The 22,645-nt window shown below is 58.7% G+C and overlaps 2 protein-coding genes and 1 long non-coding RNA gene across 5 annotated transcripts; 1 reads left to right on the forward strand and 2 right to left on the reverse strand.

Annotated features, from left to right (window-relative positions):
* Positions 1-19: 19 nt before the first annotated feature.
* On the reverse strand, positions 20-9,002 carry DCST2 (DC-STAMP domain containing 2). Its single transcript, XM_041745229.1, has 15 exons — positions 8,735-9,002; positions 8,236-8,406; positions 7,849-7,950; positions 7,442-7,639; positions 7,159-7,224; positions 6,570-6,783; positions 6,256-6,413; positions 5,628-5,792; positions 4,684-4,851; positions 4,488-4,588; positions 3,680-3,810; positions 3,314-3,441; positions 2,921-3,014; positions 2,685-2,820; positions 20-205 (listed from the first exon to the last, which is right to left on the reverse strand). The coding sequence occupies exons 1-15, from the start codon at positions 9,000-9,002 to the stop codon at positions 203-205; spliced, it is 2,103 nt and encodes a 700-aa protein (XP_041601163.1). The 3' UTR covers positions 20-202.
* Positions 9,003-9,305: 303 nt separating this feature from the next.
* DCST1 (DC-STAMP domain containing 1) lies at positions 9,306-22,405 on the forward strand. Of its 3 annotated transcripts, XM_041745258.1 has the most exons (16): positions 9,306-9,366; positions 9,718-9,843; positions 9,915-9,989; positions 13,385-13,513; positions 13,845-13,984; positions 14,626-14,842; positions 14,926-15,069; positions 15,594-15,715; positions 16,091-16,248; positions 18,013-18,112; positions 18,239-18,334; positions 18,467-18,593; positions 19,134-19,250; positions 19,679-19,821; positions 19,900-20,013; positions 22,154-22,405. In XM_041745258.1, the coding sequence occupies exons 1-16, from the start codon at positions 9,306-9,308 to the stop codon at positions 22,403-22,405; spliced, it is 2,121 nt and encodes a 706-aa protein (XP_041601192.1). The 3 variants fall into 3 exon arrangements, with proteins under 3 accessions (XP_041601192.1, XP_041601177.1, XP_041601185.1); XM_041745251.1 differs by lacking the exons at positions 9,306-9,366; positions 9,718-9,843; positions 9,915-9,989 and adding an exon at positions 12,783-12,953; XM_041745243.1 differs by lacking the exons at positions 9,306-9,366; positions 9,718-9,843; positions 18,239-18,334 and having other exon boundaries at positions 9,892-9,989.
* LOC121485186 lies at positions 14,825-22,385 on the reverse strand. The gene is made up of 3 exons (XR_005986228.1): positions 22,259-22,385; positions 20,640-20,823; positions 14,825-14,959 (listed from the first exon to the last, which is right to left on the reverse strand). It is a non-coding gene; the product is annotated as an uncharacterized LOC121485186 (long non-coding RNA).
* Positions 22,406-22,645: the final 240 nt, after the last annotated feature.

A 22,645-nucleotide genomic window follows, 5' to 3' on the forward strand; every position in this document is an offset into this window, starting at 1 on the left:
CTGCCTTCGGTTCCTTTATTTCAGGGGTGGGTGGGAGGGATCAGGAGCAGGGAGATTAGAAGCTGAGAGGCTGGGCTCCTGAACTGGGAGCAGAGGATTTCTGAGGTCATCTGTGGGGCCAGGGGGCATGGGAATCCTGAGAGACTGGACCCCAGGTGGGCGCCACCTGTGTGTCCTCTGCCAACAGCCCTTCTCATCCAGGTCACTAGTAAGGACAGCGAGGGAGTGCTCTGTCAGCGAGGCTGTTTCCACAGGCACATCCCTGCCCTGCCCTGCCCAGATCTGCCAGCCTCTGTGGCTCTCACAGACCCCCTCGGGGTACCGGCCCATGGCTGGAGATCCGCAGTTTTAGGCTGATGCCAAGGGACCTGTGGGCAGTCACTTGCTCAAGGTCACATGGCTAGTAAGGGCAGAACTGACAGTGACCTGGGTGGTACATCTACCTGCTCAGGGCTCAAGTTTCCCCACCACCCCACTTTTAACTTCAGTGAGCCCTTAGGAAGTTCTGAAAATAAAGCTTCACATCCCCTCCAACCTCTCAGCCCATCGAATCCTTGCGGCATTCACACCACATATGCCCACTGCAGTTGGTATGTAGGCTGCCCAAGTACCTGGCTGGTACATGGTATACGGCAAAGGCCCAGCTGCTGCACCCCCAGCCCCTGGAGGCAGCTGCCCCCCGCCCCCTGAAGCCACAGCTATCTCCCCAGACACCTGCCACACCACCTAGGGTGCCAGTACCAGACACTCATCATCACCCACCTCTCCAGGCTTTCCATCCTTGACCACTGTGGCTGTCAAGGCCTCTGCCTCTGTTCCTACTGGGACACCCCTTCAACCTTGGTTGCCCTCTGCATCTATCCCAGAATCTTCCCTAACCACAATCTGTTCTCTGTGTCCCTCCTGGCCACGAACCCTGTTCTAACGCTTCATCAAAACAGAGGCCATGGACTCCCCAGGGACTCCCCACTGGTGTCAGTCCCTCTCCTGCCCCCAGGCCAGTCCTATCATTCTTACTGAAGATACCTCAATTCTTTCCCCATCACATCCCTCCCCCGACCCACCCAGAAAAGCCTTCAGCCCTCGAGTCCTGTTCAAGAGATCACTTTTCCGGAAGAAAGCTGCATCTTGAGCATATAGGAGTCAGTCGTTACAGGTTGTGGTTCGTACATCATCTGAGGCTTGAGAGCCACCTGCCAATCCCTTCACCTCCAGACAGCTTCTTCTCACAGGACCAAGGACGACTGCTGTCCACCCCCTCCCTCTGACCTCTTCCACTCCCAGCCCCTTCTCTGCTCTCTCAGCGGGGTTCCCCCCATCTCTCAGAGTTGAGGAAGGCTGCCAGACCAGAGCAGGCTCAGCTCTGCTCAGAGGAACACCGCTCCCCCCTGCGCAGGGGTCCCCTGGCCGCCTGGCCCTGGACCCCACCTCTGGGGCCCCTCTTTCACCTCTAAAGCCCAGCCCTCCCTCACTTCGGTAACCCTAAGCCCTTTTGCGCGCCTAGGGCAAGCTCTGCCTCTGCTATGCTGCACTAACTCCCTCCTCTCCATCAGCAAAGCTTCCTTTTTTAACACCAACAGTTCTATTTGCAAAGAGAGTGATCAAGCTTCTCGTGGCTGTGATACAGAGCCACATACTATTTCTTTCTGCATCTTCTCTACCTGTCAGCCTTCAACCCATTACAGTCTGGTCTGGGCTTTCCTGGGACCACGAGAAATGTTCCCACAGCCACTCCAGTGATGTCTCAGCCGCCAAATTCACTGACCAGGCTTCCGCCCCCTCCTTGCCCCATTTCACAGCATTACTGTGCTTGGCTCCCACCTGCTGCCTGCTGGAGCCTCTTCCTTGTTTGGTTTTGCCTGAGCCCCCCCAGGGTCCTGCCCCTCCCCCTTGCCTTCTGCTTCCCTGCCTCTCCCCTAGAGCCTATAATAATAAGTCAACCACAGCGTCAGAGGCCCTGGGCATCGGCAGCAGGCTTTCCTACAGATACCCCAAAGCTCTCCAACTGAGCAATTGCTCTCGCCCTGGCACCTGTTCTTCCTCTCCACCAGCACCACCTTATCCAATGACTACCACCCCCCCATCCTCAGGGCCTCCGTCCTGAGGCCACATCAGCTTCCCCCTGCCTTCTTAGCTCATTGTCTTAGAAGACAACTATAAATGTGTCCCTTTCCTGGAGATCTTCAGGTGGCAAGTGGGGCACTCAGCCAGCTCTCTGCCCCTTGACTGCCAAGCTCCTCTCAATGCCCTCCGACTTCAGCAGACAGACACTCATGTCCTCCCTTAGGCTCCCCCTGCCCCCCCCAAACATTGCCCATTCTCCAAGCTCACACCGGCTTCCCCAGGAAGGCTCTCCACTGCCCGTCAGCCCAACGGACACCCAGGTAGCCCCCAAACCCACCTCTCTTTTCACCTGTTCACTGAAGCCTTCGTTAACACAGCCCCGTCCCAAACCTGTCGTTCTGCCTGCTGCCTGCCCTGCCGGCTACCCTCCTGGAACCCCTGTGCACTGCTATCACCCTTGCTTTGTTGTGCCAAGGGCAGGCGCTAGACAGATCTTCCGCCCCTGCCTTTCACCTCTGTGCCCAGCTCTGGTAGAGGCCCAGGCACCCCAGAAGCCCGTGGCACATGTGACAACAGGCTCAGGCCTCCCAGGCTCCATGTCCTGCTTCTGCTCACCTTACCTTGGGGCTAGGTTCAGAAGAGATGGTCCTGCCCAGGGCCTCCTGCAGCCGCCTGCGCAGTAACCGCTCCTGCTCCCGATCCTTTCTGCGGGCGGCTGCCAGCCATAGCCGGGGGCCTTCCTCATCACTGGAGTCCCTGGGAAGCCTCCCATCAGGTGGCCCACAGAGATCCTGGGGGAGGGTGGCCACCCCCCGCCCCCACACACCGCAGCCAGCCTGTCTCACTGGACACTCACAGCTCCAGGTCCAGGTCTCCCTGGTGGGAGAGGGGAGCTGCACACACCGAGCAGGTGTTGTGCAGGAGACGGAAGCAGGTGGGGCAGAAGAGACCTGCAAAATGCCAGGAGAGAAGGAGGGGAATCTGAACTAGCCCACCCACCCACCAAGCTCCCCTGCCCCCAGCCCTGGGAGAAACTGTCCTTGTCCAGGGGCACGCAGGGGCGGCCGCAATGAATGGCTATTCATGAATGAATTCTGTTACCACCGGGGGAATTATGGCAAACTGGGTGAAGGTGAGCCCACGAGAACATGCACAGTGATGAAGGGACGGGCCCGGAAGTCCACAAAGGAAGGACCCTGGGTGACTGTCACATCCCATCAGGGAGAGGCCTGAGGCCCGGGAGTCTCACCTTGGCAGCCTGGAGTACTGCAGGACACAAAGTTCTCTATGTCCTCCTGGGCGTGGGGCTGCCCGCAGCCCAGGCAGTAGTCCTGGTGCTGCCAAAAGTGGCTGACAACCGGATTCAGGCAGGAGAACCTGAAGAGGGGACCCTGACACTGAGCTGGCCAGCCCCACCAGCTGACCCCACACCCCATGCCCCCTCCATTCCTCTGAGTGGGGCAGCAGCAGCCTCTGCTTCCAGCCCTCATCCCCCCTTCACTCCCCAACCCCTGGAATTCTCATCTGAGACTCTCCCTCTCAGGACATGGATCTCATGCAATTGGCACCCTCATCAACCAAACCTCTGGACACTTAGGGAGAACAGTGGGCTCACCGTGTGGCCAGCTCCTGGAGGACACTTGTGTGGCCCTGGTCAGCTGCCCGCCGCCTCACGGTTCGGTGCAGAGCAGCCAGCGGACTGCTCCGGCGGCTCAGAAGTAAATCGTAGAGGTAGGAGATCCTCTCCTGGTGGAGGGGAGATCGGGGCTGGGATCCCCCTTGATCCCATTTTATCTGCCTGGAATGCTCTCTGCCTGCATCCCCACTCCCTACCTTTGCCTTCTGTTGAACTCCTATGGAACCCTCTAGGCTTGGCTCAAATGCCCCTTCCTTTGGGAAGCCTCTGGGCTCCCCTAGGCGGGATTACCTATTTTCTCCTCCAGGTGTTCATAGCACTTCAATCATTCCTTAACAAAAACACTTTTTAATTGTAATACCTTGTCAAAAGCCTATCTGGCCTGGCTTGAGGCTGTGAGCCCCAGCCTGTCTGGTTCACCCCTGGCACCCCAGCCTGTCTGGTTCACCCTTGGCCAGTGCCGCTACAGGCCTATGCCAAGTGCTCAGTGAATGAGTCCACAAGTGCTGAGTTTCCATTCACACCTGCACATGCTGACACTGCCCCCACCCCACAAGCTTTCAACAAAACATTGGGGGCCAGATCCTCTCAGCAAACCCTGCGCCAAGGGATGCCATTTCCCCCGGCCCCATCAGGCACAAGACCAGCAGACTGGGTGGTTTGCTTAGAGTTCAGCCAGAGAGAGGACTGGTGCTGCTGAGACCCTCAGCTCCCCAAACCAAGACAGAGACAGACAGCCTCCAGCTTCACGGGTGGGCACGGGGGGCGCCGAGGTCAGCAGGGACACCTGCTCCTGGGATGGGTAGTAGGAGGCACAGATGACCCGCCGCAGCCTACTGACATAGCTGCCGAAGAGCGTGACGAAGAAGCAGAGGCCGTACATGATGCCTGCGGGTACAGCAGTGGCAGGGAGTCCCTCTTTGGTCTGCATCCCTCACGCCCCTCACACTGTCTATCCACCCTCCCGGCAGCGTGGTTCCTACCAATGATGACATAACCGGTGCTACTGGGCTCAGAGGGGCGCAGGAGGCAGTGCTGGGACAAGATACTGATATTGCTCTGTTGCAGGACGTCGAACGCCGACACCAGATCACGGTAAACATTCCCAGTATAGCCGGTGCCTTCCACGGTTATGGATACTAACACGGGGCCTGGTGTAAAGGCACGCGGTGAGGGACTATGACAGCAGCAGGAGAGCCATGTGGGCCAAATGGCACCGGTGGGCAGTGTGGCTCTTGTGGACAGCCCTGTACCTCCAGCCAGGGGGACCTGCAGTGCCGCAGGATCTAACCTCAGCCCTTGGCCCCCAGGACTGGCTCCAGGGGTCAGAATTGCCCTGGCTACCCCACTACAGACAGCCTTGGTGGTCAGTGAGTCCATCGCTGCTTCCACAATGGCCCAGAAGCGTTGGTTTTAAAGCATTTGCTAAATACCAACTGTGTAGCAGGCACTAGACTCAGTGCTTTATTGATTGTTTGGGGCCTTTTCAAAACTTTTATATTGAACCTCGGGCACACGGACAGACGAGATTACTTATACCCTGTGGTTTACTGCATGCTCCCACCCACTGGACTCCCAGCACTCACCCACACGGCCTCACGTGCCCCTTGGAGCAACCCAAGGGGCTTGAGGCTAGTACTCCAACTCTGAAGGATTAAGGAACAGGCCCGAAGTTACCACCTCCAGAGGACATGATAGGGATGGAGCCTCAGCCAGTCCGACTCCTGATTCTGTGTTTTTAACTTCTCTGTATGGTATGACCGTGAACCGGACACTGGGGTCCCCTGGCAGAGCCCAGAGTTCAAGGGGAAAAGTCAAGGACCGATGAGTGACAGTGACTTGGGACATCAGGCACTCTCCCAGGACCAGGCAGGACGCCAACCAAGGGGCTGCAAGGGGGAGGGCCAAGGAAGGTTTAGGCACTCACTGCGGGCCACAATCTCCCCCTGCAACTGGTGCCGTGCCAAGTCCAGCACCCAGAAGACGGCATAATCCAGGAAGACCAGGAGCAGCACAAGGAGGAGGTGTCGGACAAGGTTGAAGATTGCCAAAACATAAAATATCTGCTCCCACCGGGACAGGAAGATGGAACCTGGAGGGGATGGGAGTCAGGAGGACGCTACTCCACCCCCCACCCACCAGACTCTAGGTCCTGGAGGGGTCTCCCTCCTCCCACTGAGCTGGGGCCTACTTATCCACCTGCTGTGGAAGCTGTGAGGACTTCTGGGCAAGGGTGGGCAGGAGCTCTGAGGCTGGAGGGACCATCCCTCCTGGGGCATCCTGCCCCCCTGTCCCCCAGGCTGCTTCTCCATGTGAACATGTCCACACATCCCTTGGTTGGCATCCACTCCCCATCTATGCTTCCCTCTGTCTGGACGTCCGGGGCTCCTGGAAGCATCATGTGCCCTTATTCATGTATGCGTGCATGCCATGTGGGGCTCTCCTTTCCCCTTGTGGAAAGAGGACCCCCCAAAGACAGCTCCCCCTGAGCTTGGGACCTCAGGTCAGGCCTGTGAGGTATCAGGGCCTCTGTCCTCAGGCCTCAGGGCACTCACCCGGCTGGATGTAGTGCCTGGCCTCATGGGCACTGAGTGGCAGCACCGTGGGCAGTCCTGCCCTGGAGCGGACAGCCTCCATGTGCAGGAATCGGCTGGTGATGTAGACGTTGTCATAACTGATCCAGTTCAGGTAACAGTACCGGTAGAGCAGAGCTCTGAAGGAGGACACGTGTGGCAACCTCAGCACCCAGACCAGACCAACCCACAGGGTACCCCCCTCCCCACCCTCCAGGCACATCCCCAAACTCCAGCCCTTCAGGAGGCCCGGGAAGGGGCTGGCCCCCCGCAGCCCGAGTCCCCCAGTCCCACACTGAAGGTAGAGAATCGTGAGCAGCAGAGGTGTGGTGTAGCCCATCAGAGCCAGAGCCTCTCGGATGTGGTACAGCTTCAGGGTGACAGCTTCCTTGAGGTCCAGAGCCACCTGGGACAAGCTCCGGGAGGCGTTGAGATCCACAGAGAAGTGGTGGGCAACTGTCACGTTGAACTCAAACTCCTGTCGCACTCGGTTAATTAACTTCATTACGGCTGGGGCCAGCAGGTGCAGGGGGGCCGAGAACCAGGATACTTAGGGGAGGGGGCCCTGGCACAGTTCGCCCACCAGCCAAGACCCCATGCCAGGACCTGCTGTGGACTGAGGAGGGGACGAGGTCCACACCGCCCAGTCTATAGTGCCCCATGCCTGACCCCAAGGCCCTTCACACTGGGGGGCTGGGAGGGGGGGCACAGGAGCCCCTCCACCCTCTCCTCTGTCCTCTAAAGTCCAACTTTTGCTGAGACACTGCCCCCTGGCTGAGCCTCACTTTCCTGGGCACCTTCCCTGCCCCCACCCCGCCTTCTCCCTGGGTCCCAGGAGCACTTGGGGAGATTGCCCGGAGCAGAGGAGCTTGGGGGGCCACTCACGGGTGCCCAGGGTCTTGCGTAAGAAGGGTTGGATGTACTTGGGGATGACACAGAACACCTGAACCACTGACACCCAGAGACTGAGTGTCAGGAGGGCCAAGAGACACAGCCCCTCCTGCCTCTGAGACTGAGCGCTCAGAGGCTTCTCACTTTTCTCGCTCACCTCTGCACTGGCTTTGAACTCCCCCCCCCCCGTCCCCCCACCACCCCCACCACCCCCAGGCCCCGCCCTCTGAACCCCCCCCTTGTCTTCCCAGTACTGCCCAAGTCCTGGCTGTCTCACCACTGGCGAGTCCACAGAGCACTAGCTTGAAGGGCATGAACACATAGCACAGGTGATGGGCACGTGGTATAAGCATCATGCAGTTGTCCTTGGCATTTTCGAAGACATGTGCACACTTCACGTACGGGTTGCCTAGCTCTGAGTTGCACACATCACCGATATGCAGGAGCCAATACCACACGTTCCTCAGGGCCCTGGCTGGGGACAGTGGCGGGGCTGGTACCCAGGCCTGCAGTCCTGCAGTGTCCTCTTGGGCACTCGGGGACAGCAGGACAGCTCCCTGAGCCAGAGAGGCCTATGGGCAGAGGCCTGGCTGTGCTGTATCCAGTGGGGACTAGTCAGCACCCGGGTCAGGGACAAGGTGAAGAGACACCACACCCCCCAATAGACATGCTAACTGTGCTGACCTATATGCTTCACACCATCCATGATTGACCGAAAGAACTTGCGTACCCGGTCAGCCACCGCTTTGGTCTTCTGGGCAATGGCTTTAATCTTGCTCAGAGCACCTGAGAGGCAAAGGGCAGGACCCATATGGGGCTGGTTCTCACCACTGCTCCTGGGGTAGGAAGTGGAGAGGAGGCTGACACTTAGAAGCTGGGACACCTGGACACCTGTGTCTGGGAAGTGGACAAGCTGGCAGCAGAGCAGACCAGTGAGCAAGGATCAGGGTATCTAACTGGACTCTTTGAGGTTAGGGCCCAGCGCCAAGAGCAGAGAGGAATGGAGCCAGAGAGCTGCAGGATGCAAAAGCCAGGGGGACATGGGGGCTGGCTGGGGCTGGGAGGCCTTACTGACAAGAGGCTGCTTGGCCCGCTCCAGCACTTCAGCAGTCTGGTTCAAGGCCAGTTCGGCCCCACAGGCCACAGCCTCGCTGGCCTGTGTGAAGTTGCGCAGCATGTTGGCACAAGGTCCTTGCAGCACCAACCCAAAGGCAGCCACCAACAGCAGTGTCCGGCCGTGCTCTGGGGTGGACAGCTTATCAGAACCAGGACCCCAGCCCCGCACACACAGTAACATCTGCAAGTCTCTCACAGAAGCTTCCAGAATATTTCCCTCAAATCTCCTGTCCCCCAAGATCCCTCCTGCCCCAGGCCCTGCTCCTGCCCTAGACCCTGCCCCAGACCTTGTCCCTGCCCCAGACCGTGTCCCTTCCCCAGACCCTGCCCCTGCCTTATACCCTGCCCCTGCCCCAGACCCTGCCCCTACCTTAGACCCTGTCCCTGCTCCTGCCCCTGCCCTAGACCCTACCCCTGCTCCTGCCCCAGACCCTGCCCCTGGGACCAGGCTCACTGGAGAATGCCTGAGGCAGCAGCAGGAAGACAGTGACCCGGACCTGGCGGGAGAATCCCATGCCCAGGCTGAGGAAGGTGGCCAGAGTGAGGGTGCCCACCAGGCAGCCCCAGGGGCTATGTCCTTCTACCAGCAGCTCCAGGAGACCGTAGACTGTGGCCAAGGACAAGCCCAGGCTAAATGCCCCCATGCTGCGGACTGCAGCCCGCGTCATGCTGGACTCCTCTGCCCCCAGGGGGTACACCACGTCCTTTGAGACTTTGGGCATGGCTACTGAGACCAAACGTCGACCTGTCTCCAGGAGATGCCCACCAGGTTCCAGGGTCCTGGAATTCCTCACCACATTCTAAAGTTCCGGAGGCTCAGACTGTTTCTGTCTTGGAGTGCCTGAGCCAGCTTCAGGACTGGGGAGGGGGCAGGAGACTCTAATCTCCTTCCCCAAGACTCAGGGCAGAAGACACAGACCTCACTCAGGCTGTGGGGGTGGCTGAGGGGACAGAAGCAGACCTCTGTGCCCAAGGACATCCTTGAGGACACTTGTGGGACAGCAGAGGGTCCCCAGAGCAGACTTATGGCCATCAGACTTCTTCAGGACAGAGCAACCGGGCAAAGAGGGAAGGTCCCCCACACCAGTGAGTGGGTCACAGAGATCCCTCTCTGTCCCAGGGCCCCAGCCCCTCTGGGCCTCTCACCCCGTCTCTCCTCTTGCACCTGCACGCTCCCCCTGCACCATGGGTCCCCAGCATCCAGCCCTCTGACGCAGTGCCCCCCTCCAGCCAAGCCCTTTCCTCTTCTCTCCATCCCACCTTCCTTGAGTCCTCAGGGTCCCTCATGCTCCTTCAGGATGCCCCCCATCCAGTTCCTCCCCCACCCTGTTCCTGCCATTCCCCCCCCTCCCCGCAGGCCCCTGATCCTAACGAAGCACATCCCCACCAGAGGGATGGGCAGTTGGCCCTGCAGGGCTAACCTGTCTGACCCCTCAGCACTGCAGAAGCTCCTGAGCTGGGGGCTGCCTGTCATGGGCAACCGATTCCTGCAGCGCCAGCCGGGCGAGTTCCCTGTGTCTGCTTTTCTGCTGGGGGCAAGCACTGGAGGGCTCCTGGCTGTGGGTGAGTGGGGGGCAGAGGTTGGTGGGTGGGAGACCTGTCCTTCGACCTCTGGCTTGACCATGCACTCTCAGGTCTCTTCCAGCTCCTGGTGAACCCTATGAACATCTATGAGGACCAGAAGATGGTGACATTGTACAGCTTGGTGGGTGAGTGCTGGCGACAGACAGGGACTCTCCAGAGGCCTGTGGGGCCGCAAGAGTCTAGGTGCCCAGGAAGGAATCTGGCCTTGTCTCTTCTGTCCCAAGTGGCCCTCATGGCCCAAGTCTCCTCTTGGGCTCTGAGGGGAGATCCAGGGAGAAGAGGCCCCCGGTCTACAGAAGGAAACCCAGTCTTTGTCCTCCAGGAGCCTTCCCAGAGAAGGACTCTGAGTTAGCCACGTGATGCCCTCAAACCCCAGGGCCGGAGTCTGCTGACCTCTCTGACCTTGTGTCCTGCTCCTCCCGGTTCCATCCATTCATTCTCTCATTTGCTCATTCATTCAGTGTGCACCAAGCTAAGGCTTCACCAGCCGATAGGGTCACAGGGAGAGGAGGCAGTGGAGAGACTTGGGCAGGAAAGGAACAAAGGCCCCCTGGGCACAAAGAGAGCAAGCTGAGGGCGTAGGGGAAAGGGGCTGGGGAGGCAGGGGCTGCGTAGTCAGGAAAGGGTTCTTGGAGGTGACACTGGGCCGAGGACCTGGTGTCAGCAGTTGTCAGGCTATGAGAACAGAAAACCCACCTGAAAGTGGTTTAACCACAGAGAAAGTTGATTATCTCATGTAACAACAAGTTTCAAGGTTGAGCAGTCTTTGGAATTTGGATAATTCAGCAACTCAGTTCACCCCCCAAGGACCCAGGGGCCAGCCTCTTTTCCCTGCCATCTTTGACCTGGTGACCATTTGTCTTCAGGTCATGCAGTGGCTGCAGCAAGTCCAGGCATCTCATCTTCATACCCAGTGTTGGAAGACTGGAACATTCCTTCCTTAGGTCTCTTTTAAGAAGGAGGAAAACTTTCCCAGACCCCCAGCTAGCTTCCCCATCCTGTCCATCCCGCGCCTGCCTATCCTGTCCATCCCGCGCCTGCCTAGTAGGGCCCTTGCTAGCTCACTCAATGAACTGACCTGTGTGGACACCCAACCACCCACAACCTACCCCCACGGGCAGCCTTTCCCATGCACCCTTTGCTTACTGCTTGTTTTCATTGACAAGACCCAGTCCTGCTTCAATAATTATGACTATTTCTAGGGTTGGAAAGGTCCCATGCTGTGTGTATGCAAATCCCACCTCATGGCACTCGCCAGCATCTTCCCTCCTGGCACCACGATCCCCAGGCCCCTGGCTGCTGGCAGGAGGGTGGGGGGTCTCCACATGGCCCACCCTCCTTTCTCCTCTTCCTTATCCTTCTGGTTCTTCTGATGTCAGAAGGGATTAGAAGGACAGAAAGCCAAAGTCCTCAATCCTGGGAAAGCCCCACTGCCTCTGGGCAGCAGAGCTGTCCCGCCTCGGGGTCTCTTGTGGTCTCTCTTTAGAGGCTCTGTGTGGACCTTGAGGTCCAGTTTCCTGCGGAGAGTAGTTCTATTTGTTCATGTCTTGTAGCTCCTGCCACCCACAGACCTTATGTTTAGGTCGCTGTCTGCAAATGGGCTGCCCTCTTGGACAGAGAACCTCACAGAAGGCTTAAGGCCTGCTGACCTCCAAAACGTCCACTTGTCCCAGGGAAGATGTGCACGTCCTTGCCCTGCCAAAGTGGGAAAGCAGGCATGTGCAGCTGCCCACCCCCCTACCCCCATGGAGAGCAAGCAGGCTCTAGATCACGTTCCCCCCACCATCCCCAGAGGCCTGGCCAGCACTGCTGTGACCTCTCCTCCCACTGTGGGCTCTAGGTGTGCAGCTCAGCAGAGGCCACCTCCCCCTCTGCTCTAGTCTCGGCCGGGTGCCCATGAGGTCTCCCCCTGGGCCTGAAACTGGACACCCGTCCTCTCTTTAGACTCTCCTGCCATGTCTGCTTATTCCAACTGCTCGTCTCCTCTTCCAGAAAATCCCAGAGACTAGTTATGTCCTTCGGGTGAGCTCAGAGAGGGTACCTAGCCCCACGGGGCTCTCTGTAGAGTATAGGGCAACTATTGCCAACTCCATCCTTAGCCTGAGTCTTTGGCCAGAAGATGAGACAGTAGAACAAACCCCCTCTGATGTCTGGTTATACCATGATTGGGTTCGACAGATCCAGATTCACTCCTAGGTGTGGGGCAGGGACAGGATGTTGCCCTTGAACTAAACTCAAATTGTATTAGTAAGGAAGGAGGCAGACAAGCTGTCGGGTGGTACCAGACAGGGATCATAGCAAACCTGTATGACGAGGTACAGCTGGCCAGGTGAAGAGCCACGCTCCTGGCAGAGGGAGCTGCCGGAGAAGCACAATGAGCTTGGCACACTCCAGGCCCAGCAACAGGCCTGTGTGGGAGGACGGGGTAGGCAAAGGGCTGAGTAGCCTGGCAGCAGCTAGGCAGGCGCCCCAGCACAGGGGTCTGCGTACCATGTTGAGGGAGCCTGGACTGGTCCCCAAGTGTGGTCCAACATCAGTGATAATTTGGAGCAGAGAAGGGACAGGGTCAGATTTCTGTGTCTACAAGGTCACTCTGGCTGCAAGTTAGTGAGAGAACAGAAGCAGAGGGCCAGGTAGCCCCCCTGAAAGGCGACGGGGACCGTGCGAGGGCCAGGGGCATGGACAGACCTTGCTTAGGCGATGAGGGTGCTGGCAAGCACTCCATCCCAGAGTGGGCAAGCCCAACTCTGCTGTCTCTTTGGCTTGGAATGCTGTCCTGCCTCCTCACTACTCATCTTCCAGACCTAGCTGACACGTCAGCTGCTTTGTCCAGCCTTCCTGGCCCCACCCTCCCCGCAGAACCGCCTGTGTCCTCTGCTCCCACAGCCCCGGAGAAGGAGAAACACTCGGAGTTGTAGTCATTTGTTTATTCGCCGTCTCTCTCCCTGCATTACGAGCTCCAAGGAGCTCTCTGTGTCTCCTTGCAGAGATCACAGGGAGACACACATGAAACTGCTAACACAGAGTGTTACAGAGAGGGACGTGATTAAGGGCTGACATTAGGGAGGGCGATTGCCAGCGGGGCAGGGGTAAGAGCACGGGGAAACGGGGGGGGGGGGGGGGGGGACCGGGAACCACAAGGTGGCTCCGAGTACCAGTGACTGTCTACAGAACTCTCTCGCTCTCTCTGCTCCCTCAGCACCTCGCTGGCACAGAGGACGGCTTCCCCTTCCTTCGTACACACACACACACACACACACACACACACACACACCCGCAGTCACTGACCAGGGCTCTTGGACCTCTGGTGTCTCTCTGAGCCCCTCCAGAGCCACCACACAGCTCAGCTCTGTAAACGGCTGTTCACTCAGTACACAGATGAGTGGAGCTGGGGTAAATGGGGTAAAGGCAGTGTGGTGATGGTTCTAGAAAGAAGTTAGGGTGTGGGTGCTCTGCTAAGCCTGGTGAGTCAGGCAGCATCCTTCCCTTGGCCTCAGCACCCGCTGGTTTCTCCCAACAGGCTTGGGGGTCGTGGGCTGGGGGACCTCCCCGCACATCCGCTGTGCCAGCCTCCTGCTTGTCCCTAAGATGCTGGGCAAAGAGGGCAGGCTCTTCGTGCTGGGATACGCCCTGGCTGCCATCTATGAGGGTGAGTCTGTGTCCCTGGGTAGCAGTCTGTGACCTGAGCAAGGATCCCAGGGGGCCATCCGGTGAGACCCAGGGAAGGAGGAAGAGTGGGAGTCTGATCCCAGCTGCTCCAATTCGCTGTGTGCCCCCAGACAGTGCCTCTGCATCTCTGGGTCCCCATGCCTCACCCAGGTAAACACAAACAGCAGATGAGGGCATGACCGCTTCTAGGCTCTGGGGTCCTACCATGGTACAATTCTAGAAGGCAGTCAATGTATGCAGAGCAGGCACAAAGGGGGCCTTCAGGAAGTGGCTGGCTCCAGAGGGAGACCCACCAGGACATCTTCCCCTAGGACCGGCGGCCAACCTGCGGAACAACCTCAACGAGGTGATCTCGTCGCTGGGCTGCACTGTACAGCTGCAGATCAACAACACACGCAAAGCCTGGCGCATCTCCGTGGGCCCGCTGCGGGCAGTGCTCAAGGACCTGCTGGTCAGGACCTTGCACGGGCAAGGCCTGGGCCCCACTCCCCAGGGGCCCGGAATGATTTGTGATCCTGGACTCAGTTTCCCAATGGGGCACCACTGGCATTTTTTGCAGGACAGTCCTTAAACATTGCAGGATGTGCCCTGGGCACTAACTGCCGGGAAGCCCCCACCCCCAGTCATGGGACACACAATCCCCACCCTTCGTTTCCAAACACCTGGGTAGGCAGTACTCTGGGCAGCTGGAAACCGGGGGCCTTGGCCTGAGGAGCCAGGAAGCTCTGAGGCCCCAGGGATCACAGAATTGAGCTGGGAGGACTGGAGGCTGGGGTGTGGGAGAATTGGAGAGTTGGAGAGTTGGGGGGACGGGCTGGTGTTGGGGAGACTGGGGACATGGAGATGGCATAGGGTCTGGGTGGTTAGTGTGAAGTCCAAGGGTCTGGGAATCCTCTGTCACTAGCAGGGATCTGAGACGGGGGCCTGCGAGAAGCTGGGAGCTGCGCAGGGGCAGAACCTGGGGCCACTGGTGACAGGAAGCGGGGGTCCCTGAGGACTGAAGAGTGGAGCACAGGGTGAGAGGCCTCTCAGGGGCCTGGGCTCCTCGGCTGCCCCGCTGACCACAGCTCCTTCCTTGCCCTCCAAACCCAGGCCAGCAAAGACTCACTGAAAGCCGAGACCCAGAACATCACCAAGTCCTTTGAGGACCTGGATGACCAGGTGAACAGTGAGACTGGCTACACACTGGAGAACTCCATGGGCTTGGAGGGTACAGCCCGAGGTGGAGAGATGTACCGAGCTGTGCCATCCAGGTACCACCTCTCCACACAGAAGATGTATGAGCTGAAGACCAAGCTGCGCTGCTCCTGTGAGGGTCGTGAGGGACGCAGGCTGGGGCCGGGGCTCCAGGTTGGGGCTGGGTCCTCACCTGCTCCTTGCCCCTTCCTGCAGATGTGGTGGACCAGGCCATCCTCAGCTGCCGCCGCTGGTTTGACCAGAAACACAAACAGTGCATGCAGCGCATCTGGGTTCCACTGCTCAACCACCTGCTCTGCCTGCCCATGAAGTTCAAATTTTTCTGCAGCATCGCCAGGGGTCGGTGGGGTGAGGGGAGGGTGGGGACACCAGGCCGGGGACTGCTGGGTGGGCATATGGGTAGGAAAGCCCTAAATGGGCAGGGCACAGATGTTGAGGGCACCAGCACCCCCAACCCTTCTGCTGGCTGGCTCTGCCCCCCAGCTTGTGCTCAGGCAGGCTCTGAGATCTGTCTGTTCATCTGAAGGATGGGCATAATAATAGTCCTTATCCCCTTAGGGGGTTCTGAGGATTTAAGGGAGCAATACATGTGAAGCAAGTAACATACAAAGGAATTCTCTTATAAATGTTGCCATCACTATTCATAGTTGGCATGGTTACAAATAGGTGAGAAAAGTGAGGGAAATTTGGCCTTTGTTCCCGGGACCCAAGATCCAAGCAGAGCAGAAAGGGGAAAGCCTCAGTGAGGAAGGAGGTCATGGGCAGACAGGCACATAGCGGGACAGAGGAAACGCAGGTGGGGACGTGGGCGGTGGGAAGCGGGCACAGGCCCCCAGACTCTGACCTGTACCCCCGCCCCACAGCGATGGAGGTGTGGTGCCGCAGTCGCATCCCTGTGGAAGGCAACTTCGGGCAGACCTATGACTCTGTCAACCAGTCTATCCATGACCTGGGTGGGGAGTTTTCAGCCACTATTGATCTCAAGGTAGGAGGCAGGGGCTGGGATGAGCGAGGGAGTGGGTGGAGGGCACAGGGCATGGCCAGAGCAGATGAGGAGATGAAGGGGTAGGGGAGTGAACGAACGAGGCCGGAACGGGGCTGGTGCTGGGTGACAGGAAGGGGGCAGTGCCAGCCTGCGGTCTGCCCGGGCCTGACTCTGGGTTCCGGAGGTCAGCCAGGTGTGAGAAGGCGTCAGCCTGGGAGTGGGGCCGGGCGGAGGAGGGTGCCGCGCCCCAGGGTGTTCGGTCTCTGCACACGGGGGTCCTGCAGGTCCTGGGGAGAGCTAGGGCAACATGGGGTGGGGCAGCAGCTGGGCGCAGATGGCAAGGAGGGTCCTGCCTGCACCTGTGCCCTCCACCAGGAAGAAAAGCAGGCGTGGATGCTGGGCCTCAACACGAGCTGGGAACACGTGAGCGCGGAGCTGCAGGACTATGTCCTCCAGCAGGAGGCCCAGCTGGAGTGGACGCTGGGGCTGCTGCGAGTACTGTTGTCCTGCACTTTCCTGCTGGTTTTTCACGCGTGAGCCCTCCATTCCTGATGCCCCAGGGTCCCTGACAGAAGACCCCGCCCCCACCGAGGGGGCTTAGCAGCACAGAGACATGCTGCCCACTGCCAGTGCTCCCACCACCTTGAAAGGGAGACGGCCTCCCTTCATCTGCCTCTTTCGGCCTTCATCGCAGCACTGACTTCTTTTACTCTCAGCTCTAACTTTTGATTTTTCTCTTGCCCTTCATATTCCCCTTGGCTCTAACTTTGCCCATTTTTATCGTCCAACCCTGCTTTCATTTTCTGCCGCCTGCTGTGTTGGCAGCCACTTTCCCTCCATTTGGACCAAAGTCCTCAACCCCACCCAGCCGGTTGTCCAGCTGGGCTGCCCTGGGCCTCACTGGGTCTCCCTGCTGACCTCTGGACCCTGTTTCCTGTCTCCACCCCCAGAGTCCTGAGATGCGGGGCAAGGGGAGTGCGGGGAGGGTGGGGCTCCTGCTCAGAGCCCCGTCTGTGGGGCAGGTGTGTGCCGAGGGCCCAGTGCGAAGACAGAGATGAGGGCACTGTCTTCCTGCTCTCAAGACGTTGGTGGTCTAGGGGAGGCCAGAGAGGCACCCAGGAAACACAGATGGTTGGAGGGCTTGGCTACCGCCTGGCTCTGGGAACAGGGGTGGGAGCTGAGGACATGCCCCTGCAACGGCCATCATTGGGGTTCAAAAGGCTGCAGGTGGGGAGACACGTCAAGGAGAGGAAGGAGTTCTTTTGGGGCAGAGATCACTGCTTCTGTGGGGTGTAGATGGCAGAGGCTGGGCTAAAGGACGGGACTGAAGCAGTTGTGGCCAGAAGAGTCTGGAAAGCCCTGCAGGCTGCAGGCTAGGAGGCCAAGGTGGGTCAGGGGTTAGAGAGCCTGGAGGGGAGCAGGGCGTGGCAGGAAGCTGGCCTGAGATGGCGGCAGGAAGAGGAAAGGTGCTGCAGGTCTCAAAGCCAGTTTAGCGAGGTGGGGAGAGAGGGAGGAGGCAGAGTCGGCTTCCAGGCTCTGAGCCTGGGCGAGGGCCCTGGCCGCGCGGCGGCGAGGCCCGAGCTGGCCAGAGGGCGGGGCGGGCGAGCGGACGGCTGCCACACGGGGGCGCTCACGGGCTGCCTCGGCATTTACTGCGCTTTACAGGGTTTAGTACCACTGGCGCTGGAACTCATGTTTCACAGTTTACAGAGAGTATTTGAAGTAACTTTCAACTTTCACTGGGGAAACACATCCCCAGTAATTAACATCTTTTCCTTAGGAAACCGAAGCATCATGTGGGACTTTGGGACGTGCACCCGGAAGAGCCCCTTACCAGCACACAACAGAAAACACTGCTTTCTCAAGGGTTTACGGGAAAGGAGGGAAATGTAGGTGGGGGATGAGTTTTGTTTGAAGTGACCTCCAGATGTACTGCCGGCTGGGTCCAGAGGTGGATGTGGGAGTCCAGCGTAATGGCTGGTGGTTCTGTAGCCTTGAGGGGCTCCCTGCCTCTCTCTGCCTTTGCTCCTGCTGCTTCCTCTGCTTGAGATCCCGCCAGCTGGATCCACACCTGGGAAACCTCCCCTCTCGCCTGGGCACACGATCCTCCCTGCCTTTTCACCTGTGTCTCCTCGCTTGTATGGGTACCCACCAACCACCTTGCACCGGACTGCAGGCTGCTGACAGAGTGTCTCTGCCATGCTGAGTGGTCTGGGGAATGACCGAGCATCCAGGAAGCCCGTGGTTGGGGGTGGGTGAAGAGAGCTTGGAGGACATGGAGATGTCTTCATGCACAGGTCCTTCTCCTATGTGGACAGCTACAATGGCGACATCCGCTTTGACAACATCTATATCAGCACCTACTTCTGTCAGATTGATGAACGCAGGAAGAAGTTGGTGAGTGGGCACAGCCCTGACCACAGGCACCTTGCTGTGTGCCCTCTGTGGCTTCAGGCTCCAGAAGGGCAGAGGGCCAAGGGGAGAGGGCCCTGGTGTCCCTCACAGGGTGGACATTTTATCCAGGGCAAACGGACTTTACTGCCACTCCGCAAAGCCGAGGAGAAGACCATCATCTTCCCCTATAATCCCACCATGCAGGCCTTGGAAACAAAAAATGTGGTGAGGATAGAGTGGGGGAGGCCCCTGGAGCCAACTGTAGGCTGGACATGCAGGGTGAAGGCAGAGGCATCAGGAGGCCTCTGTGCAGGGCGGGCGGTGCTGCCCAGCTCAGGGCCTGCTCTCCTCTGACAGGTGAGAGAGCTCGTGGAGACAGTGCCTGTTCTGCTCCTGCTGCTGCTTCTCTGCGGCCTGGACTGGGCTCTCTACTCAATCTTTGACACCATCCGCCACCACTCCTTCCTACAGTACTCCTTCCGCAGTGAGTGATGCCCATCCACATGTGGCCACTTCTTCTAGTTCTGGCACCTCCTTCTGGGGCCCAGCCCCTCACTGACCTGCTCAGGGTCAGGTCTCAACCCTGCAATCTGACAGCTGTCACTGGAGGGCTCTGTCTCCAGGCCTCCTTTATTTTATTTTATTTTATTTTATTTTTAAGATTTTATTTATTTATTCATGATAGTCACAGAGAGAGAGAGAGAGAGAGAGAGAGAGAGAAGCAGAGACAGGCAGAGAGAGAAACAGGCCCCATGCACCGGGAGCCCGACGTGGGATTCGATCCCGGGTCTCCAGGATCGCGCCCCGGGCCAAAGGCAGGCGCCAAACCGCTGCGCCACCCAGGGATCCCCTCCAGGCCTCCTTTATTTCCGCCACAGGGAGGGCTTAGCACTCAGTGGAGGGATGGGAGGGCTTGGGTAGCAGAGGATATCTATGTCTTGACCCCCTCCCCCCCCCCCACATCCAGTCCCCATCCTGCCTCATACCCTAAACTGCAACCCTTTCCTGACCTCCCACACCTCAGGCAGCCATAGATTGGAGGTGAAAGTCGGGGGGGATTCCATGCTTGCCCGGCTTCTTCGGAAAACCATTGGAGCCCTGAACAGCTCCTCGGAGACAGTGGTGGAATCAAACAACATGCGTGAGTGATGCTGAAAGTCTGGGTCAGAGGAATTGAGGGCGGGGGCCAGGGTCTTTCCAAGGTGTGGCAAGGGGGGGCAGTCAGCATGCTGGGGTTAGAGGCATCAGAGCAGGAAATGTCCGGTCAGACTTGAATTGCTGGAAGATGGCAGCCTTGAGTCAGAGCAGTGTAGGGGCAGAGGCCTTGGGGACAAAGGATCCCAGCCTTAGAGCAACACTGCCAAACAGAACTTTCTGCCATGATGGAAACCTCTCACATCTGTGCCATGTTGAGCAGAGCCTCAACAGCCGGGTAGCTATGGTGTGAAAGGTGCAACCTGGCAGGGGGAGGGCTAGGCAAGGTCACTAGAGGCCTAAACTGCACCCCATCCCAGCGGGGTACCCTGCCCTCAGCCTTGGCCGACCCCTGATGGGCCCACCTCTGCCCAGCCTGCCTGCCCCAGCCCATGGCTCTGGATGCCAGGGCTTATCTGAGGGCCGCACTCCCCATGGGCCTGCTGCTGTGCCTTTGCCTGCTCCAGGCCTTCGCCTACCGACTTCGGAGGGTCATCACAGCCTTCTACTTCCCCAAGGTACACCCTCCCACAAACTCCCCAGCAACCCCACCCTGAGGGGCAGCACTGTCACTGACCCCTTGTCCCCGGCCCCAGCGAGAGAAGAAGAGGATCCTGTTCCTCTACAATGACCTGCTGAGGAAAAGGGCGGCCTTTACGAAGTTAAGGAGGGCTGCCATCGTGAGGCGGGCACAACAGCAGAAGCCTCCAGTAAGTCCAGGCCTTCCTCCCGTGGCTCCTGTGGTTGTGAGGACCGTGGAAGAGGAGCCTCCCAGCAGGCTGGCCAACCCCAGGGGCCCAGCCCACAGAGCTCAGCGAGTTCCGAAGTGATGCATGCCAAGGGCCCTGGTCATCCAGCTTCTGGGGTCAGGGCTGCATCCACCTCCGGTCCCCCAGGGTTCAGCCCAGCCTGAGACGCTCAGTGGGCCCTCAGGAGGCAGTCAGGAAGGGGGAATCAGATTTGGTACAGTCTGGCTAAAAGTAAGCAAGGGACTCCCCCAGAAACAAGTGACCCAACACAAGCCACAGGTTCTACTGAGAGGCTCAGTGTCTTTGGAGGAGGCAGGGAGGCATCGGGAAGGGCCAAGTGGAGTAAGGAACAAGCACAGAGCAGAAGAACCAGCTCCCAGTCCACACTTCCTCATTAAGCTGCATGACCTTGGTGGTCCTCCCCCGACCTCAGTTTTTCCCTCTGAAACACTGATGTGTAAGGCCTGTGCAGAGATGAGTAATAGCATGGCAGTGGGGTGCCAGTGAGGTGCCAGTGCCAGAGGGCCTGGGTTTGAATCCTGGCTCCTTTCTTTATTGCCATGACAACTGTGATCTGGAGTACTTACTTAAATGCTGGCCGTCAGTTTTTCCCTTCTGGAACACAGAGTGAACTACTGTTCCATCTGGTTGTTGGAAAAACGAAGGGAGTCTCACTCTCATGGAGCAGGCACCTAGCAAGCTCCATGCACACACTAGCTGTCACCATGTAACTCAGGGCAAGTGACTGCCTTTCCACACATGTTTTCTCATCTGAAAAAGAAATGATAAGGAGCCTGTTTTACAGGGCTATTGGGCTTTTTAAAAAATATATTTTTTACTTAAATTCAATTTGCCAATATATAGTATTACACCCAGTGCTCATCCCATCAAGTGTCCTTTTGCCTGTCACCCAGTTACCCCAACCCCTCACCCTCCTCCCTTTCTGCAACCCTTTGTTTGTTTCTCAGGGCTATTTTTTTTTAAATGGGCTCCATGTATTTAAAGATTTTATTTATTTATTCAAGAGAAACACACACACAGAGAGAGAGAGAGAGAGAGAGAGAGGCAGAGACACAGGCAGAGGGAGAAGCAGGCTCCATGCAGGGAACCTGACATGGGAGTGGATCCCGGGTCTCTAGGAACAGGCCTTGGGCTAAAGGCAGCGCTAAACTGCTGAGCCACCCGGGCTGCTCATGGCAGCCATTCTTAATCAGCCCCAACAGAGCTGCAAAAGTGAGAGACCATCTTTGCTTGACTCCCTCCCCACCCCACCCCACCCCACCCCACCCGGAGCCTAGATCTCCCATGACACACAGAAGCTAAATGAATATCCGATGAAAAAGTGAGCGTACTGTGATTCCATGACCTAGTCACGAAGTAAACTGGATTTTGGTGGGAAGGTAGAAATGTGAAGGGCATTCCTCTGGAGCTAATGGAACAGAATGTGCAAAGACTCAGAGCCCAAAGGGACTCTCAAGGGCCAGGGTGAGTCTGAGAGGCTGGTACAGGAGATACAAAGTTCAAGGTGGGCTGAGTTAGAGCAGAAGCTGGAGAGGGACCAGAGTGTGGAAGACTCAAAGCCAAGGCCAGGGATTCTGCCTTTGACATGCAGTGGGGCCTCCGGCTTCTTGAGCAAAAACTGCCCTGATAAAGTGGCCTGCAGAGAATTCCTGGCAATTGTCTGGCAAGAGGGTGGAAGCATTCTGAATCAGACCTGGGATCTGCAATCAGGGGACCTGGGGCCAGTCGGGTTTGCTTGCTTACTGTCTGTGCACTTTGGGAACTCACATAACCCTTGTGAGATTCTGCTTCTCACCTGTCAAATGAACCTAGCAGCGATAATCGATAATTGGAGCCCACCATGAGAACCAGATAAGGTGGACTATGGGAAAGTCCAGGTGGTGGTAGTTGCTGCTCCGGGCTGGGGGGTAGTGGGAGCTGCATTCCCTCCCTCTCCATGGCCGAGCCGGGGGAGGGAGGGAGGCTCTCTAGACCCACTTCCCCAGCACCCCTGCAGTCCAGGGCGCTCAGCACGTGGGCCCTGGCAGGCGCAGCGCGCTCCAGCGCCCCTCGCACCCCTTCTTTCGCCCTCGCCCCGCAGCACCGCGGCCTGGCGGCCGTCCTGGACCGCCGCTGCCCGCTCCTGCGCCGCTGGCTGCGCCGGCGCTGCGTGGTGTGCCAGGCGCCGCAGACGCCTGAGGCCTACCTGTGCCCGACGCCGGACTGCGGGGCCGTGTACTGCCAGTCGTGCTGGGACGACATGCGTCGGCGGTGCCCGGCCTGCACCCCGCGCGAGGAGCTCTCGTCCTCCGCCTACAGCGACAGCAACGACGACGCCACCTACGCGGAGTGAAGGGGCGTCCTGTCCACCCGCTCCCCGCGCTGAATAAAGGCCCGTCTGCTCCAGACGCCCGCGCGTCCCAAGGGTCTGACCCGCAGTCCGCAGCCCCGGGTCGCCGACGTGACGCGGGAGGGCAGCCACGCCGCGGGGATGGGGTCCGGCCCGGCCGGGGGGAGGCGCGCCGCCCAAGAGGGTAGGACCGGGCCTCGGCTCCCACAGCGCGCAGCAGCCGGAACGCCGCGGGGGCGGGGG

Source organism: Vulpes lagopus, chromosome 1, assembly GCF_018345385.1.
Source record: "Vulpes lagopus strain Blue_001 chromosome 1, ASM1834538v1, whole genome shotgun sequence".
NCBI lineage: Eukaryota > Metazoa > Chordata > Mammalia > Carnivora > Canidae > Vulpes > Vulpes lagopus.